Consider the following 20,325-nt stretch of genomic DNA (forward strand, 5'->3'; position numbering starts at 1 on the left):
GAGGGTTAGGTTAGAACTTTGACCCTCTTTAGAATAAAATACTCTAGCAAAAAAGTGGTTTAGGTTAGGTTTGAACTGCGGCCCCCGCAGAACGAAAACCGTGAAAAAATTGGTTAGGTTAGGTTAGAACTGTGACTTCCCTAGAATACTCGTAAAATTGCTAGCAAAAGCAGTTGGCCTGCGTACTAGTTATAATAACTATGTAAAACTTTACGTTATCAGTAAATGAAATATGACAAAAAATACTATACAATATATGTATTTATACTTGATACAATTTTTTTTTTTTTTTTTTCATTTATTAAAGTTCTAAACAATTAAATGAATCGCAGAGTTTCATGTTTCTTAACTGCTAAGCCAAAAATGGCTTGTTTACAGCTAGAGTTCGGACTAAATGCACTACATAGGTATGTTATGAAATTGTACACATGTTACATTAAAGTTACGTTTTATAAAATATATTCATAATTACTAAAATTACTAAATTGTATGAAGTATTACGTTATACAAAAATATAATATAATAAATGTCATTATAAAACATGTCTATATACTATTTGAAAATTATATTACATTAGGCATTATATCAATGACAGCTTAGATGAAACCACAATATAATAAAGGAAACGTAAAATAAAGATTACATTATAACATACAATAATATATCAAATGGCGTTATAACAAGTGTATGATAGTTTTTTTATAATTATATTAAGCATTACACACCCTAAATCAACATTAATTTTACAAAATCTCAATTAAAAAAAAAAAAACAATTTATTGACAAGTTTTGGCTATTTTTTATGAGTCTATTTAATTTAATATATTTCTTTAGTTTGTTTCCGCTGCAATTTACTAACCTTGGTGTGGTGGTATCATAGGCTAAATCTGTAGTGGCCACAAGGTTTTCAATTGGTGCGGCAACCAACTGAGAGTCGGGCCGGACCAGTTCTTCGAACAAGCTCTGAGAGTCTGCCGCTGCTGCATTGTGTTGGGCCTTCTGTAGCTCATAGATTTGTTCGTGGGTATTAGGTGTATATAGAGGGAAAAATCTGAAAACTGGAAATTATAGATATTTCGATGGAAAAAAAAAATTAATACTTGTAGACCAAAAACCTAGCCCACTTCTAGATCACTTAGAAACTTGATATTTGGCATCAAGATAGACTATTAGGTGTATATAGAGGAAAAAATCTGAAAACTGGAAATTATAGATATTTCGATGGAAAAAAAAATATTTATACTTATAGACCAAAAACCTAACCCACTTCTAGATCACGTAGAAACTTGATATTTGGCATCAAGGTAGACTATTAGGTGTATATAGAGGGGAAAATCTGAAGACTGGAAATTATAGATATTTCGATGGAAAAAAAAAATAAGATAAGATAAGATAAAAGATAAAAAATAGTTTATTCAAGTAGGCATATTACAATGCGCTTATGAACGTCAAATAAAGCTATACCGGCTCCAACCCTACACCTCTGTCTCGAGAAGATTTAAATCCCCCCTCAATTGGAGGAGGGTATCCCAATATGGGACCGGCAACAAACTCGGCGGGACACTTCTTTTCAAAACATTATTACATCTTATAATTAACATGCATTACGAGTAAATAAGAAAAATACAATTTAAATTATTATAGAATTCATGCAATTATACACAGTAGGTATATTACTTTATAGAAATTTGATTAAAAAACAAAACATACATGTACATGGCATCATACAAATACGTAGCTCTTTCAGAAAACATATCAAATTCTTACAAAAGGAAAAGAAAATAAAGTCAATAAAAGAAATGAGAATACATATTATATGAATCTGACTGATTGTTATGAGATGCCTTCATAAAATTTGATGTGCTTTCTTACCTGAGCTGAGTCACCTATAACTCTACATACTTGTTCTTATTACAGTTTCTGGATTGGACCATGCATGTTTATCTGTCAAGTAGTCCTCGACTCTGTAATAAGCCTTCAACATCAATGACTTTTTTAAGTAATTCTTAAGAGCTGGAAAGGGTAATCTTAAAGCATCCTCAGGTAACTTGTTATAAAAATGAATGCATTGCCCAACGAATGACTTTTGTACTTTACGAACACGAAACTTTCTGATAGGAAGCTTATTTTTATTTCTAGTATTATAGTTATGGACATCAGAATTCTTAGTGAAGGAGTCTAGATTCTTAACAACATAAATAATACTATCATATATGTATTGGGAAGCTACAGTTAAAATATTAATTTCTTTGAAAAGTTCTCTTAATGATTCACGCACTCTTAAATTATATATAGAACGAATGGCTCTCTTTTGTAAGACAAATATAGTCTGTATGTCAGCTGCTTTGCCCCAAACCAGAATACCATATGACATTACACTATGAAAATAACTATAATAAACAAGGCGAGCTGTTTCAACATTAGTCAATTGTCTAACTCTCCTCACGGCGTAAGCGGCCGAACTTAATTTGTATGCTAGTGTTCCTATATGAGGACTCCATTGTAGATTTTTGTCCAATGTTAAACCAAGAAACAGTGCTTTATCTACCATCTCTAAGCATTCATTATTCAAAAGTATCTTAGTATCGACTTGTTTAACATTCGGCAAAAAAAAATCTAATACATTTAGTTTTCTTAGCATTAAGAAGCAAAATATTGTTCATAGTAAACCAGTTAAGTACAATCAACGAGTGTACTGTTAATTACATTGTAATCGGTAGATTTCCGATCAACCTTAAAAAGTAATGATGTGTCATCAGCAAAAAGAACAATTTCACAAAGATTTTCTACTACAAATTTATATAAACCAAAAACAGGAATGGACCCAAAATAGAACCTTGTGGCACTCCTAATTGGTCTACAGTTCCGCTAGACCGGGTTTTGTTTACAACAACTGTTTGTGTTCTATTGCTAAGTGTGATAAATAAAAGACGTGCGCTCGCGTTGTACTCATTTAATGCACTGATTAGCCTATCGGTACAGGAGTGAAAGAGACAATATGGACTAACCTAACATCCCTCCACCATAAATCCTTAAATTCTACTTATAATTAACGCGGGGTATATTCCTAAGTCGAGCGTTCCGAACGCCCTCACTGCCTGCGGGTACCACGGCGGCGGAGCCGTCTGGCTGGCGTGTAGACGTCGACTCCTGTTGCGCGAGTGGCACGTTCGATGACGGTGGTTCCGCCGGGGCGATGGGTACGGTTGGTGATGGTAGCGGAGATGGAGCGGCAGTCGTGCCCAACGACGACGGTGTATGCGCAGCGTCTGATCGGAATCGGCTTCCATCCACTCCTCTTCTTCCTCTCCTCCCAATCTCTGATCCGAAGGGAAAGGCAGCATCGCCCAATTGAAACTTCTGTCCTCTGTATCTTCGTTCAACCCGTTGGTTGAAGTTCCGGTGTACCCCTTGTATTTATATATTTGATTCTTATGTTTCTTTACAAGTTGATCCATTTCCGGTAAGTATATTTCGTATAAACATCGGCCTAACTTATTTTTAACAATACCTTTTAACCACTTATTTTTACTAATTATTTTTGTAAGTACATGTTCATTAATTTCAAATTCTACATTTCGGTTCCCCTTATAATATTTAGCCTGCAAATACTGTTTAGAATTCACATTACTTTGCAAATCCGTAAAGAGTAAGGATGGTGCATCATTGTTTACTAGCAATAAATCAAACCGGTTACGTAGCGGGCGGCCGATCATTAGTTCGGCAGGTGACTTGTCCGTTGTTGCATGTTTGCTATTCCGGTATCTGAACAAAAATTCTTGTAACCGCTCATTAGTAATTTCCCTCATTGTTTTTCCCTCCATAAGCAACCCCTTTATATGTTTTTTTAACATTTTAACATAAATTTCCACTTGTCCATTACTTGACGGTGAATAAGTTGGAGAAGTTATGTGTGTTATGCCGTTTAATTTGCAAAAATCTTTAAATGCTTTAGATGTGAAGGATGTACCATTATCGGTCACTAGAGTGTGCATTATACCAAAACGAGACATAACCTCTTCAAGTTTTGCTATCACCGTAACACTCGAATAGTTGCTAGTTAAAGGGAAACATTCGACCCATTTTGAAAATGCGTCCACCAATACGAAGAACATGGTATTTTGTATGGGTCCAAAAAAATCTAAATGGACTCTGTACCATGCCTCGGTCGGGTACTTCCATACCGTTAACGGCGCACGCGGCGGAGTCGGTTTACTCTGAATACAGACCATGCAACTGCCTACTCTTAATTCAATGTCGCGATCTATGTTTGGCCACCAAAATCGCGAGCGAGCCTCTGACTTTGTTTTGTTTATACCTAAATGACTTCTATGTAACTCGTCTAGTACTTTTGATTTCAACCCTTTAGGTATAACGATTTTGTGCCCTCGCATAATCACATCGTTTTCCAAAACAAGATCGAACCTACAATTAAAATATGGTTGTATTTCCGGGTTAACCATTTTTTTGGGCCAGCCAGAAATTAGAATTTTTTTTACGGTATGTAAACATTTATCGGTTTTGGTCGCGTTTACTAAATCACTCATGGTAACAGGTAGGTCACCGTCCGTTACAAAATTAACGTAGGTTGCTCGATCTAGCGGGGGCGGCGCGTGCGATCTGTGGGCCTGCGGCGGTCGAATGCTGGATGACGTAATCTCCTTATCAGCGACCGACTCATTAACAGCTGTTGCGCGACTCAAAAAATCTGCACAGTTATTTGCGCTTGCAACGTATTCTATTTCATAATTATAACTGTTTAAGAATAAAGCGTACCGCTGAAGTCGATTCGCGGAGACTTCTGGAACCCCTTTGTGTGGGTGGAAAATGTACATTAAGGGTTTATGGTCAGTACGAAGGATGAAAGGCACTTCCAGCCCATATAAATATTGGTGAAAACGTCTTATACCAAAAATTATAGCTGTAGCCTCCTTTTCCATCTGACTATAATTTCGTTCAGCGCTATTTAAAGACCTCGAGGCATAAGCAATCGGCCGTTCAACCCCCTGTTCTAATTGACCTAGGACCGCACCTAACCCCCAAGGAGATGCGTCAATACTGAGAACCAATTTTGAATTAGGGTTAAAGTGCGCTAACACCCTTTCTGATGAACAGACCACAGACTTTTAAGGTCCTCCTTCCTACTTGAAGCACCTAAAAAAAGCAGAAAAGCCTATAGATCACTACCAAAACCACCAACAACAGAACAAGAGAAAACAAAATACCTACAACATTTAAATGAAAATCTACTGACATGCTTCCTTAATAAAAAACATACAAACACACAAGCTTATTATGATAGCCTAGAAACTGCAATAACAAATAGCCTAAAAACTGATAATGATGAACAAAAAAAGAAGAAAATACTAAGGCAAGAAACAATAGAACTAATTAACAAACGCACAGAACTGTTAGCAATAAAAAACAAGTCAAAAGAAATAAAAACAGAACTAAAAAACTTATTTAAGAAAACAAATAAAGCTATAAGAAAAGATTACAGAAGTCATAGACAAGAAACAATCAAAAGAAACTTAGTTACCTACAGAAGCTCCAAACGAGCTTATAAAGAACTCAAAAATCACAAGGATTGGATACAAAAATTACAGGATGAGGAACGAGAAACGAAGAATAGAAAAGATGTTATTGCACATGCTACCAATTTCTATCAAAACCTATATAAGAAACCAGATATAGAACCTAACAATACAACCTTCCTAGAATCAAATCAGGACAATAAGGACATAGTAGAACCAATATCCGAACTAGAAATATCAAAACATATCTCTCGCTTAAAACCCGAAAAGAGCCCCGGACCTGACAATATCAGCAACGAAGCACTCAAAATAGGAGCCCCACTACTAGTACCTCACCTTGCTCAATTATATAACATGGTCTTAGAACAAGAAACCGTCCCCAAACAGTGGTGCAGCTCTGATATCATCCTACTGTACAAGAAGGGCAATCCACTAGATGTTGGCAACTACCGCCCAATCAGTTTGATGTCCAGTATCTATAAACTCTTCACATCCATACTACAGACCCGACTAACGCCAAGTATAGATGCACACCAACCAATTGAACAAGCTGGATTCAGATCAGGATACTCAACTATGGACCATATCCATACCTTAGATCAAGTAAGAGCTAAATACATAGAATATAATTACCCCCTTTATATAGCCTTCATAGACTACTCGAAAGCCTTCGATAGCATTACACATAGCTCTATCTGGCAAGCTCTGAAAACAAGTAAAATCAACAAAACATACATAAACATCCTAATAAACATTTATAGCCAAAGTGTAAGCCGAGTGAAAATGGAAAGGAAAGGAGAGGAGATAGCTATAGGCAAAGGTGTCCGACAAGGAGACCCACTCTCGCCGAAATTGTTTATAGCAGTACTAGAAGAAGTTTTTAAGAACATACAGTGGAAGAATAAAGGAATCAGTATACTTGATAAACGTCTGACCCATCTACGCTTTGCAGATGATATTATAATCTTTGCAGAATCTGCGACCCAACTAGAAGACATGATAGATACCCTTGACAAGGAGAGCAAGAAAGTAGGACTGCACATGAATACATCTAAGACAAAAGCTATGACCAACAGTCGAAGAAAAATAATTAATGTGGCAGGGACTGAAATTGATTATGTTAATGAATAAAAAATTGTAAATAGAATCAAATTGTCGCTCACGGGCGCAAACTAACGAATTAGCATAGAATAGTATTAGTGCATGTATCTCATTAAGTGAAATGTAAATTTCTTTTGAGATGAATAAAAAAAATCTTTAACCACAATACATATACTTGGGAAAACACATATCTTTTAGCCCATCGAACAACGAGGAAGAAGTGGACAGACGCATAAACACAGCATGGAAAAGGTTTTGGTCCCAGAAGGAAATCTTGAAAGGCGAATACAGCATAGCCCATAAGAAAATCGTAATGGACACCGACACCTGTATCCTGCCTAGTCTAACTTACGGAAGCCAAACTTGGACATTCACAAATAAAGTACGTCAAGCTATAAGGACCTGTCAGAGATCTATGGAGAGAAGTATATTAAATATAAGGAAAATACAGAAAATTAGAAGCGAAATAATACGTCAAAAGACCAAACTTACAGATGCTCTCCAACAAACTCTTCATCTAAAATGGCAATGGGCAGGTCATGTATCCAGATATCGGGACAAAAGATGGACATTAGAAACGACAAAATGGACCGGACCTGTAGGACGGAGGCGCCCAGGAAGACCCAAAAAGAAATGGACAGACGACATCTCCTCCGTCACAGGAAAAGACTGGCTCCAAAAAGCCCAAGACAGGGATGAGTGGAGAAAAAGTGAGGAGGCTTTCACCCAGCAGATGGAATCTGCAGTCAGCCCCAAAACAAATAAAAAATAAATAAATAAATAACAACCTGACTGTAGAACAAATGAAGCTTAAATAATAATAATAACACCCTTTCTGATACGAGTTCTTCCTTTATCTTCGCGAAAACGTTATCATGTTCTATAGTCCATTCCCATTTTACCCCTTTCTGCAACAACCGGTTCAGTGGTCCTAAAATCGATGCAGCGTTAGGTACAAACACTCGGTAGTAATTAACTAGCCCTAGGAATGACCTTAGTTCGTTCACGTTTGTTGGTGCCGTTGTGGAAATCATTGCCTCAATTTTATTACGGCATTTATGAATGCCATGTTTGTCGATAACAAACCCTAAGTATGTTACAGAGTCCTTAAACAGATGACATTTGTCTCTGTTTAGCACTAACCCTGCCTCTTGTAAACGACTAAAAACTTGTTCTAACCTCATGCAATGCTGTTCCTTTGTTTCCCCTGTCACCAAAACATCATCTAACAAGCACAAAACTCCTTCAATACCCTGCAATAAACTTTCCATGGTTTTTTGGAATATTGCCGGCGCATTTGATAACCCAAAAACAAGACGGGTAAATTTGAACAAGCCCTTGTGAGTATTAATCGTCGTTAGTAACTGGGAATCTTTATCTAAACTCAGTTGTAGATACGCTTGACTTAAATCTAACTGAGAAAACTGTTGCCCGCCGTGCAACTTAGCAAAAAGCTCCCCTGTTTTAGGCAAAGGATATTTTTCTATTTGAAGCACTTTATTAAGCGTTACTGAATAATCGGCGCATAACCTAATTTCGCCGGAATGCTTCAAAATAGGTACTATTGGACTCGCATATTCGGAATGGTCGACCGGTAGAAGTACTCCCGTTTCAACTAACCTATCAATTTCCTTTTCAACTTTCTCCCGCAATGTAAACGGAAGTAACGGAACTGTACGAGCTCGGAAAAAAATTGGTTGACTGTTAGGCTTAAGTGATAACTTTACTTTAAATTTATTTAAACAGCCTAACCGGGAACTAAAAAGTCTTGGATACTTTACCGTGTAAAAATTTCTTTCTGACTGGCTATGGCAAGGCTCGCAAGAGTTTACTTTAGATATCTGTAAGTTAAATGATGCAAAAAAATCTCTTCCGAGCAATGCAGGCACCCGTTCTCACAACATGTATATTTATATAGTTACTTTCACCTTCGTACTTCACCGTTGTTCGCATAACTCCTTCCGTATTCAAAATATTGTCAGAATAGCATATAAGTCGTGTTTCGGGCGGAGCTAAGGGAACATTTGGGAAATATCGCTTATACACATGCAGTGGAAGGGTGGTGACAGCTGAACCACAGTCGACCAAAAATCTAATATTCTGCCCACACACCTCAACGGACAAAGTTATCTCCTCACCATGATGGCTGCGTAAATTACAAATATGATTAGAATAACAAACGGACTCATTCTTACCATCATCATCGTTACTCTCATCGATAGAATGCAGCATATTTACACGTTTCCTACGCTTGCACATACGTTTTAGGTGGCCTTTATTGCCACAGCTTTTGCACTTGTAACCTTTGAACCGACACTTATCGACCGTATGATTACTGTACCCGCACACTTCACATTCCACACCACTATTAGACGATGATCCTTTTGATACTTTGTAGACCTCGACTGACTCCGTCAGCTTATTGCTGTTGCTAGGCGCGGCCGACTGGCGCGCGGCGGTTCTCGCGCTGTGCAACGATACAGCGATTTCTAGCGCTCGTGCTAGCGTGAGGGTATCTGCATCTTCTGTGAACAGTCGGTCCCGCACGGGTCCCGCCTGCATTCCCAATACGAACCGATCACGCAGCATGCTATCCAAATCCGAACCAAATTTGCAATCGGATGCTAACAGACGAACTCTTGCAGCCCACTGTGTTAAATCTTCGTCCCCTTGTTGAATGGCCCTGTGGAAATTGTGCCTTTCTGCAAAAAGCGACTTTTTCGGCAATAAATGTTTGTCCACCTCTTTCACAATGTCTTCATAAGACAGCTCTTCCGGCGTCTTCGGTGAAATTAGTTCGCGTACCAATTTATACGCGGACTCGTTGAGTGCACTTAGCAACACGGCGCGTTGACGATCGACCCCCGTTTCTGTTTTAATTATTGCGTTTGCACTGAGCCAGATGCTTAATCTTTCCTTAAACACCTTCCAGTCATTGCCAACTTCATAAATAGGTAAATTTCCGATCGTCGAATTCATTATGATCGTCTATATCGCGTGAGTACTTAAAAAAACCCGGACGTCGCCACTGTGATAAATAAAAGACGTGCGCTCGCGTTGTACTCATTTAATGCACTGATTAGCCTATCGGTACAGGAGTGAAAGAGACAATATGGACTAACCTAACACTAAGGTAAGAAGACATAAAGTTTAGGGCATTTTCTGACAGACCATAGTGTTCTAATTTCAAAATGAGCGTTCCATGATCCACACCATCGAATGCTTTAGAAAGATCGCAAAATATGCCAATTGCATCACAAGAATTTTCCCAAATATTATAAATATGTTTAATGAGTACCGAAGCAGCATCGGGCGTGGAACGGCCCTTTGTGAAACCAAACTGATTGCTTGTAAGTAAAGTATGTCTGTTGAAGTGACCCAGTAGATCATTTAACATTAACTTTTCATAAACTTTACTTAGTACAGGAAGTATTGATATTGGACGGAAATTAGCCATATCACTCGAATCACCCGATTTAAAAAGAGGTATGACTTTGCTATATTTCATAAGATCTGGAAAGACGCCTTGTGAAATTGAAATATTATAAATTACGGCTAAGTAAGGCGCTATTACGTCTATGACATGACTAATGACTCTAACTAATGTTCCCCATAAGTGTTCAGTTTTCTTTAAATTGAGTGACTTGAATGTTAAAACAATATTTGCTGAATCTACTTGACAAAACTCAAAGTTAATATTACATTTCTTAACATTAGCACAAAGTAAGGAATGAGCTCGAGACGAAGATGAATATAGACTGTTTAAACAACAGATTGCATCAGCGCATCGCGCTGATCCACGCAGATCAATCTAGGGCATAAGCCAGCAGAAACATATTGTCTTAGTTGCACTTTACACGGATAGAATACAAATAAGATTTACATATGTGTGCTATAGGTGCATTTAAATAGCATTTAAAAAGCGCCGCATTGGACGTCCCTTGCTGCGTTTTAAGGACTGCGCGAAACGCGACATGGTCGCTTTTGATATCGATAGGGACACTTGGGAGGAGCTCGCGTCAGATCGCGATGGATGGAGGGGTACCATCGCGAAAGGTCGCGAAATTCACGACAACGCATGGTTCCAAGACCTTGCCCGAAAACGCGCAAAGAGGCACAATCCACCTGATGGTGCCGACATGGCTCCCTGCTTCAGCTGCCATAAATGCGGTCGCAAATGCCGGTCCCGCATTGGCCACGAGAGACGTTGTTCCTCGCTTACAGACGCTGCATAAATCATCTGTCGAGATGTTAAAGGCCTGAATGATGATGTGTGCTATAGGTAAAGTTGTGTATATAAAGAAATGCAAATTGTAAATAAATCAGATACCAATTGTCCGTAGGTGTTTCACTACCTCCATACCCAAAAAACCTCTGCTTGCTCAGGGCGACACTCTGAGAGTAGAGGCTCCCATCCACCACCTTTTTACAGGAACCCTTGCTGGGGCATAAGACTCCTTCAGCCTTAATCGGTCGCTTGAGCCTGGGCGATCGGCAGCAAGTATCCATCCAAACCACCTTGATCCCCCCCCCCCGTAGGGAATCCGTCTGTTACCGATAGGTCTCCCGGTACAGACATCCTTGTCATAGAATAAGTTAGGGCTAGGGAAGTAGGGACTTAGGCCAATAGGATCCCTTGCTATCGCCTCCCACCTTATTTTATGCAGTCTGTGCAGGCACATGCAACGCCTGAGTACCATTTGATTCCATATAGTTTCAGTCCATTTAGTAATATAGGTACTCGGCCTTAGCGTGTGGCTGTACATAGACATTTCGTGGCATTAATAGCTATTTTAGAAAAATAATCTTCGAATGCCTAGGCAACATCTTTGTTTGACATGATCAGTTGTTTATCCGAGACAATGTTGACTTGACAATCGCGTGATTTACATTTACCAGCTTCCCGCCTTCCCTATTTATAATATTCCATGTTGTCTTCACTTTGTTGTCCGACACTTTCAGTTTAGAACTTGTATGTATATAGTTTGCCTTGGGTGTCAAACACACTCTCTTGAAGATTTTAGAGTAGTTCCTTACATAGTCCAGGAAATCTGTATTTTTGTTCAGCTCTCTCTCACCATAAAGTTCATAAAGCCTTTTTCTACTTTTATAAATGCCTGTAGTAGCCATTCACTAAACTTTGTTCTAGTTATTGACCCACTAATAGTTTTCATATTGAAATTTTGATTAAAATGATAAAGAATTACACTAAAAACATCTTCATCAGACTTTTTCAGTTGTAATGTGAAAATGGTAACATGCAGAGATTTTTTTGAATTTCATTTTTGAATGATTCCAAGCAACTACTAGTAATGTGTCTGTTTGTTATTGTTTGTGGAGTATCATGAATATCGCTTAAGAAGACAGCACTTTGACCGCTATGATCAGAATGAAAACAGTTAAATATTTGCTTATCTATACATTCACAATTACCAAATATATTATCCAGACATGTTGCACTAGTTACACCTACCCGAGTAGGTTCAAGAAGCAAGATAAATAAATTGAATGATTTAAACAAACACAGCATTTTAACAGTATTACTAGAGGACTCAAACAAGTTAACATTAAAATCTCCACAGACTATAACATGTTTTTGGCCCTTACCTTACATACTAACTTCAGCACACTTTCCATTGTAGTTTTAAATGTGCTGAAGTCAGCTGATGGTGGTCTATAAACACATACAATAATATATTTTTCTAATTCTACACAGGAAATTTATATAATTCTTTCTATGGAATATGTTCACGCCAAATCGCCTAGAATCCATAGCTCAATGTAATTAAAACTTGTGGGAGTGCTGTGAGGTGATGGCAGGAACATTAAATAACGACCGTGTTGTGTTGAATAGGTATAATGTTTACTAGTTACATATAATTCTCTTATCCTATACACGTTTAGTTTCCCGGCTTTTTCTCTGTGTGTCAAGTGTCAACATGACAGCTTAGTGTTGCCACACCACCCCCCCACGGAGAGAAATAACCCATTAGGCGATTAGAAATAACAAAAATCATCGCGTTTGCTAAATGTCACCTTTCTACCAGATCGCGTGATAGGTGGCATTTGGGTAGTGGCATCCGCGGGAGCTTTAACGGGTTCATCCGTGCAAGGAGGTTTAGGCGATTGGACTCCGGCTGGCTTGACAATAGGCTTAGGAACGGGTAATTTATTCTGAATATGTGCCCTGGCTTCCGGTTCTGTAGCACTCGCCTCAATGAAGGCTGGCTTTACTCGGTCGACGCTTACTGCGACCTCCCTACTCTTGATGCGGAGTGTCAGAGTTTTGCCGTCGGATGACCGAGATACAATTTCGTATGGGCCTGTGTAAGGAGGTTGTAATGGGCGGCGAACAGTGTCGTCGCGCAGAAAAACGTGAGTCGCTGATGACAAGGCTTTGGAGATGAAGATAGCTGGTTTCGAATGACGTGAGGCTGGAATAGGCTGTAGAGCTGCCATTTTTCGTCGAAGTTGGGTGACATAGTCGGCTGGGTCTTCCATTCTCGCTGGGGCAGGATTTAACATTTCTCCTGGTAAACGCAAGCTTTCGCCGTAGACCATTTCCGCGGCAGTAGCATTAAGGTCTTCTTTGAATGCTGTCCGCATGCCTAGTAGAACGAGGGGTAGAGCTCTTACCCAAGAATCGGCGTGGCACATGAGAGCGGCCTTCAGCTGCCGATGGACTCGCTCGATCATACCATTGGCGCACGGGTGGTATGCGGTTGTCCTGATGCGCTTCGAGGAAAAGGTTTGTGTGAGGCGGCGGAACAGATCGGACTCAAATTGAGTTCCTTGGTCTGTTGTAATTATTGACGGCACGCCGAAACGAGACACCCACTCTCGTATGAATGTATCAGCTACTTCCTCCGCCGTGATAGTACGCATGGGCCATACTTCCGGCCATCTTGAGACTCTATCTATGGCCGTCAAACAGTAACGAAATTCATTACACACTGGAATTGGTCCCACAATATCTATGTGAATGTGCTGAAAACGTCCGGATGGCTGAGGAATGTGGCCGATGGGTGCTGAGATGTGACGTGTCACTTTAGCTCGTTGGCACTCGAGGCACGACTGGGCCCATCTTCGTACGTCGTTTTTAATTGATGGCCAAACATATCGGCTCGTCAGCAATTTAATGGTGGCGCGGACTCCCGGGTGACTGAGGTTATGCAACTGTTCGAATGCTGCTCGGCGAAACGAAGGGGTTAAGTAGGGACGGGGCTTTCCAGTTGATACGTCACACTGGATGGAAGTTTCTGTGCCAGGAAGTGTGATCCTTGTTAGGTTAAGGCTGGAATTTCCTTGGCACAAAATCGCGAGGTCTTGGTCGGACTCTTGTGATTTAGCGAGTGCCACGTAATCAACGTCTAGTGAAATAGCTTCAATGCGCGACATTGTGTCCGTGACCACGTTGTCTTCACCTTTGATGTAACGAATGTCCGTAGTAAATTGTCCTATGAAGGAGAGTTGGTTCAGCTGTGATGGTGGAAGCTTCTCTCGACGCTGTACGAAAGCGTACAGCAGCGGCTTGTGGTCCGTGTAGATAGTTGCGTGCTGAACCTCGAGTATGTAACGGAAATGCTGTACGCTTTCGTACACCGCTAGCAACTCTCTATAATATGCCGGCCACTGCGACTGCTGGGAGGTCAGTTTCCTGCTAAAGAAAGCGAGAGGGCACCATTGACCGTTTACGAGCTGCTGAAGACAGGACCCAATGTGGATGCTAGATGCGTCTGTGAAAAGCCCGAGGGAAGCGCCGTCAGTGGGGTGTTGCAATAGGGTAGCCTTAGACAGGCTCGCCTTGCATTCCTCGAAACGCAGCAAAAGTTCGGGTGTCCATAAGAATGCATGTTGGTTTTGCACCTTTACCATTTATGGCAGCGACGGCATCGATGAGAGGAGCTTGTGATCGGGCAGCCTGGGGTATGAATCTGCGATAATAATTAATCATGCCAAGAAATCGGCGCACACCCTGGACGGTCTTCGGAGGGGGAAAATCGAGTAGGACTTGGATTCGATCTTGTGGAGGCTTAGTACCTTCTGAGCTGATTTGAAAGCCTAAAAACTTGACTTCCCTGGCACCAAACACGCATTTTGACGGATTAACTACTACGCCATAATCTTGTAGCCGTTTGAACAAAATATTTAGGTGTTCTTTATGAAGCGTCTCGTTTGTTGAAAATACCAAGATGTCGTCAACATAGGGGAATACGAAATCGAGACCCCGCGTGACCTCGTCGATAAATCTTTGGAAAGTTTGGCCGGCGTTCCTTAACCCGAAGGTCATAAAAGGAAATTCGAAGAGGCCAAACGGGGTAACGATAGCCGTTTTTGGGATATCTTCTTCGGCTACGGGTATCTGATGGTATGCTTTAACCAAGTCTAAGGTTGAAAAGATCTTGGCTCCGGCGAGATTATGGGTGAAATCGTTAATATGCCGGACAGGATACCGATCTGGAATGGTCCTCGCGTTTAAAGTCCGATAGTCGCCGCACGGGCGCCATGACTCGTCCTTCTTCAAAGCCATATGTAGCGGTGAGGACCAAGCGCTTTCAGAAGGTCGAGCAATACCGCTGCGCACCAAATCCTCAAATTCTTTCTTGGCGGCTGTTAGTTTTTGGGGCGCTAAACGACGTGGACGGCAAGAAAGGGGCGGTCCGTCTGTTGTCCGGATGTGGTGCACTGTATTGTGCTTTATAACGCGTGGAAGACCAGGCGGTTTAACGATATCTGGGAACTCAGTGAGCACTTGTGCAAATACCGATTTTTGAAAATTTATGGCTTTAACACTTGAGTGATCTGTAATAGCGACTGAGGCTGCAGCATTTAAACCCGTAGTACCATCGACTAATTTCTTTTTGTGACAGTCTGGTAAAAGGTGATAGTGCGCCAGGAAATCAGATCCTATGATTGCGGTGCTGACATCAGCAACCACAAATTGCCATGTAAATTCGCGCCGCAGTCCTAAATCCAAGGTAAGTTTTATTGTACCATAAGTTTTTATGCTGCTTTCATTCGCTGCACTGAGTTCCCAGTTAGTAGGTTTTCTGTGTTTAAGCCAGCGTTGAGGGTAGCAGCATAAGTCAGATCCACTGTCTATTAAAAACTTTTGATTAGTGCATTTATCCCTAATAAATAAGCGGCGGCTATAAGTTTTTAACATGGAGCAATCAGTAGCCGCGCTTACTGATTGCGGTTGGAGTTTTCCTCCCAGTTGCAAGGAGGGACGCATTTGCTGGCTCTTGTGCCATATCTCCTATGGTACCAGCATTTTCGAGTTGCCGGGGATCCATTTCGGCTTCTGGTTCTTGAAGATGATCGATTACGGGAGCGGCTTCTGGTGTTAGAGCCAGCAAGGCTGGCTACTTGCATGGACAGTTGTTCGATGCACTCTTTGAGCGAGGCCATCTCGCTTGGTGGACAGCTACTGTCAATTTTGTTGACTTTTGACGAGCCTGGTGACACCTCGATTATATTGTCAGCCAACCCCGCTAGTTTTTCTAGGGAAAGATCAGTGTGAGCAGCAAGAATAGCCTGAACATTATTTGGTAAGCGCCTCATCCAAAGCTGCCGCAGGAGGGTTTCATCTTTTGTTGTCCCTGCAAGAGAGCGGAGCCGTCTGAGGAAAGCAGAAGGCTTGCTGTCACCAAGTTCTTCCTCACTAACTAGCCTCTCTACTCGTTCCTGCTCTGATACAGCCAGTCGTCTAATCAACTCTTTTTTTAAAGTTTCATATTTGTCTTCTTTAGGAGGATCTAATACCAGGTCCTCAATCTCTCCAATCAGCTTTTGGTCTATAATACTAATCACATGACTGAATTTAGTCATATCACATTTTATTCCTGCAACATGAAATTGGCACTCCGCCTGGGCAAACCATACTTTAGGTTTGTCTGCCCAGAACGGAGGTAATTTTACAGATACTTTGCACACTTTATCTCCAGTGGCCGGTGTAGGTGTGGGTTGGGGGGAAGCTTGATGTCCCTGCAGCTGAGCTTGTAGTGCTTCATTCCTGCTCTGCAGGTCTGCCAGCTGTTGTCTGAGTTCCTCTGTCGACATGGTTCGGGGAATAAAATATGTGCTCAAATGCAAATGCCACCACCCAAATATGGCCTAAATATGACACACCACACAAACAATTTCAGTTAGTACAACAGGCAAACGTTATGATAATAAACAAACACAGAAAACATTCATACAAAAAAATAGCAATATAGGTTAAGATTTAAGATACAAAAACAGATTTTATTTTTAAATATAAGTATGTACTAAATGCAATGAAGGTTAATTTGAAGGCTTTGTAAGGCAAAACAAACGTAGTACTCAATAGTCCATGAATGAATAAAATAGTTGAACACAATAAAATTCTTTTTTTTTTAATTTAAAAGCAAAGGCGAGTTAAACGGGTTATGTTAGGTAATTAATTAATGATGTACATGAAATGGTTAAAATGTTAATTGTCCTCAGAACACCAGCTTGATATAATGCACCACACGTAGAACACGAGATTATATAGCGTTGTAGGAATCAGTTTTTATAATAGGTACTTATTTTACTTACAAGTGTCCCTTGGGTTATGTAGCACGGCCTGGTTCGGTTCCTTAGGCAAAATCACTCACGTAAAGCTTATATATTACGCACACTTGCACTTCACCACTCTTACAAATCCGATCTGCAGTCGGCACGACGATGTCGACGGCGAAATGCGTAACGCGTCTGGTGCTATTCCGGGCAGCGTCGACCTGACGCTAATTCCTCGCACGGCTCGCACCCCGCTATCACGGGGCAGCTGTCGGCCTGTGCAAAGACGCCAAACACTATGTAGGCACCAAACTTCTAGGAATCTGCCCTCGTCGGACACGAGTCGCACGCGCAAGCAAAACTGCGCCACGAAAATGATTTTTTAGTATTTAAGTTTTTTATTATTGTATATATATGTTAGTTTGTAAGGTATGTATCTATGGGCCTTAGTAGCCTGAAAATAAATGCTTTGATTGATTGATTGATTGATTGATTGAAATCGGGCTCCTCCACTGCGCAACTTCGGTGGTCACCAATGTGGGAGTGCTGTGAGGTGATGGCAGGAACATTAAATAACGACCGTGTTGTGTTGAATAGGTATAATGTTTACTAGTTACATATAATTCTCTTATCCTATACACGTTTAGTTTCCCGGCTTTTTCTCTGTGTGTCAAGTGTCAACATGACAGCTTAGTGTTGCCACAAACTATTGAGACTGAACTGCAACTGGTGCGGTCAGTCATTCACTTCATTCACTCAATGCGAAGGACATTCATACTGTCCCTAGCAAGAAGCTCTTCTATTCCGGTTCTCGTCGCGAATACACGCGCGCCGGGCGCGCAGGTGATCGCTGGTCGGTTATGCCAGCGTCGCCATCTTGCTCACCGTGCTTAGACATTTATGCCGCGGCGGCCCTTAGTTAACAAGTCGTTAGAGTTAAGGTTGCTCACAATAAGGGGAGCCAGATTGCGCGCCTATGTCCTATATTAAAGAAATAAAAAGCAGATAGCATATCGTCGCGATATTTCAAGGTTAGAGACAACGCCGAAGATGAACGACGCTCGTCTACGAAGGAGAAGCACCGGAGCGGTCTCAGTAAGATAATTCATATTCATATTCATCATATTTGTTAAGATTAATCAAGATTTCAAGGAATCAACGCGTGTCGTGTGCGGTAGGCGAAGAAAACGGCGGGTTACGTAACACGGCGCACGCGTCGCGTCGGAATTTCATCGGGTCAACGTAATCATCGCGTCAAAGTAGTCATCGTGTCATCATTATTTCATTTTGCCGTTAAATTCTTTTTTTCGCTAGGTGGCGCTGTAACCGTTCGGTACGAATATAACGGTGTCCTATCGAAATTCGACAAATTTAATTTTAAATAGGTGCTAAACGATATAATTAGATTTACCATAGTGAGTTTATTACGTGATAATTAAATAGTGACGTTATCCATTAGAAAAAACACAGTGTAAACAGTGCTAAAGACTAACCAACCCACCGGCGAAACATAACCTCACCATATTTGCGTTGTTAACTTCTTTCGCCCCGATACGACGATGGAATGCTCAAAGTGCAGCTTAGTTATAAAAACAGAGGAGCTATTAAAATGTTCAGCATGTCAATATTGCTATCATTACTACTGTGTGGGCATATCCGACGTAGACTTCAAGAAAATACTACCTATGAATAAGCCCAAATGGAAGTGCGGATCATGTAAACAACCGGCAAAAAAACCAGCTAGCCCCGTCGTTATCAACAAGCCACTGGCTGATACAAACCCCGAGCTAAACCTGCCGTCTACATCTATAGTTAATATTGACACAGACGCTCTCATGAAATATTTCGACGGTAAGTTTGCCATTCTAAACGCTAACCTAACGGCACTGCGGGCTGACTTTGATAGCAAATTATCGGAGCTTACCTTAACAGTTAACTCGTGGGACGGCCGTATCAAGACTCTCGAGTCCAATGTGGACTCCTTCTCCAACGAGATACACGGACTGCGGGCCGAGAACGAACAACTCCACAGTGAGGTCTCCACACTACAAAAACACTGCGACGACGCGGAGCAAAAGTCAAGGCTATGCAATATCGAACTACAAAACGTACCGGAGAAAAAAAGTGAAAACCTAATCCACATTGCCGTTGCCCTAGGTAAAGTTTTGGGCACAACACTAACACATAATCACATCAAAGATGTCCACCGTGTCCCCCACAATAAAGAAATGGACCGGCCTAAGAATATTATAATTCAATTAACCACACGCCGCCTGCGTGACGACCTTGTGGCCGCTGCACGGGTACGCCGTGGACTGACGGCCGGCCAGCTGTTCGAGGCCGCCGGCTGCAGCAGCGATGCCTCGTCAGCAGCTGAGACGGTGGCGGCGACTTCTCCCATATACATTAACGAACATTTAACCTTAAAAAACAAAATCCTATACGCTAAGGCCCGCGAGATAAGGAAAAACAAAAACTACAGGTGGATTTGGGTTAAAAATGCTACAATACTTATGCGTAAGACCGATGATTCTCGTATACTGGCAATTAAAACCGAATCAGACCTTGATCGTTTGTGACACGTCTATTTACATCCACCTGTGTCTGTTGTTTTGCCCAAAAGCCTCCGAATGAATGTTAGTTGTGATAGATTTAAGTTAAGAATAAATACTACCACACTGGCCATCGCCAAATTCTGTAATAATGCACTATATATAACAAAACTGTTACTTAGATTGAATATAATAATACCTATGGCTTATTACTATTTGAATATGTCCAAATATACCTTTAAAGTTTACCATGCACAAATAAGTAATACCTATCGTACCATATTTATGTCGTTGCGTCATTACGAGGGTCCCAGCTACGCGAAAACCACCGCGCACGTATTATCAAAATTACTTTGCGTTATAAATTATATATTTGTCTATTATAAATTGCACACGTGAACTATCATTCTATTACCAAAATTGCGGTGGTTTGCGTTCTAAACTGGTTGACCTACGACTCAACGTACTAAACTCCTCATATGATGTAATTATGTTAACTGAGACATGGTTAAAATCCGGCATACAAGATGCCGAGGTACTAGGTTGTGACTACGTTATTCACCGGCGGGACCGCGACCTTTGTACCCACCGTAAAAAGGACGGTGGTGGGGTAC

The 20,325-nt window shown here is 40.9% G+C and overlaps 2 protein-coding genes and 1 long non-coding RNA gene across 3 annotated transcripts; 2 read left to right on the forward strand and 1 right to left on the reverse strand.

The window, feature by feature from the left end:
* Positions 1–6,148: 6,148 nt before the first annotated feature.
* On the forward strand, positions 6,149–7,188 carry LOC134805780 (uncharacterized). Its single transcript, XR_010146390.1, has 2 exons — positions 6,149–6,671; positions 6,854–7,188. It is a non-coding gene; the product is annotated as an uncharacterized LOC134805780 (long non-coding RNA).
* An 8,633-nt stretch (positions 7,189–15,821) lies between these two features.
* LOC134805774 (uncharacterized) lies at positions 15,822–16,697 on the reverse strand. Its single transcript, XM_063779000.1, has one exon. It carries the CDS (start codon positions 16,695–16,697, stop codon positions 15,822–15,824), a length of 876 nt encoding a protein of 291 aa, XP_063635070.1.
* Positions 16,698–18,468: 1,771 nt separating this feature from the next.
* LOC134805776 (uncharacterized) lies at positions 18,469–19,859 on the forward strand. Its single transcript, XM_063779001.1, has one exon. It carries the CDS (start codon positions 18,719–18,721, stop codon positions 19,736–19,738), a length of 1,020 nt encoding a protein of 339 aa, XP_063635071.1. The 5' UTR covers positions 18,469–18,718; the 3' UTR covers positions 19,739–19,859.
* The last annotated feature ends 466 nt before the right edge of the window (positions 19,860–20,325 follow it).

The sequence above is a fragment of the Cydia splendana genome, unplaced genomic scaffold (genome assembly GCF_910591565.1).
Source record: "Cydia splendana unplaced genomic scaffold, ilCydSple1.2 scaffold_59_ctg1, whole genome shotgun sequence".
In the NCBI taxonomy this organism is placed as follows: Eukaryota; Metazoa; Arthropoda; class Insecta; order Lepidoptera; family Tortricidae; genus Cydia; species Cydia splendana.

Bases quoted from the DNA above. Each gene is read 5' to 3' on its own strand.
- LOC134805774 (XM_063779000.1), bottom strand. From the start codon at position 16,697: ATGTCGACAGAGGAACTCAGACAACAGCTGGCAGACCTGCAGAGCAGG.
- LOC134805776 (XM_063779001.1), top strand. From the start codon at position 18,719: ATGGAATGCTCAAAGTGCAGCTTAGTTATAAAAACAGAGGAGCTATTA.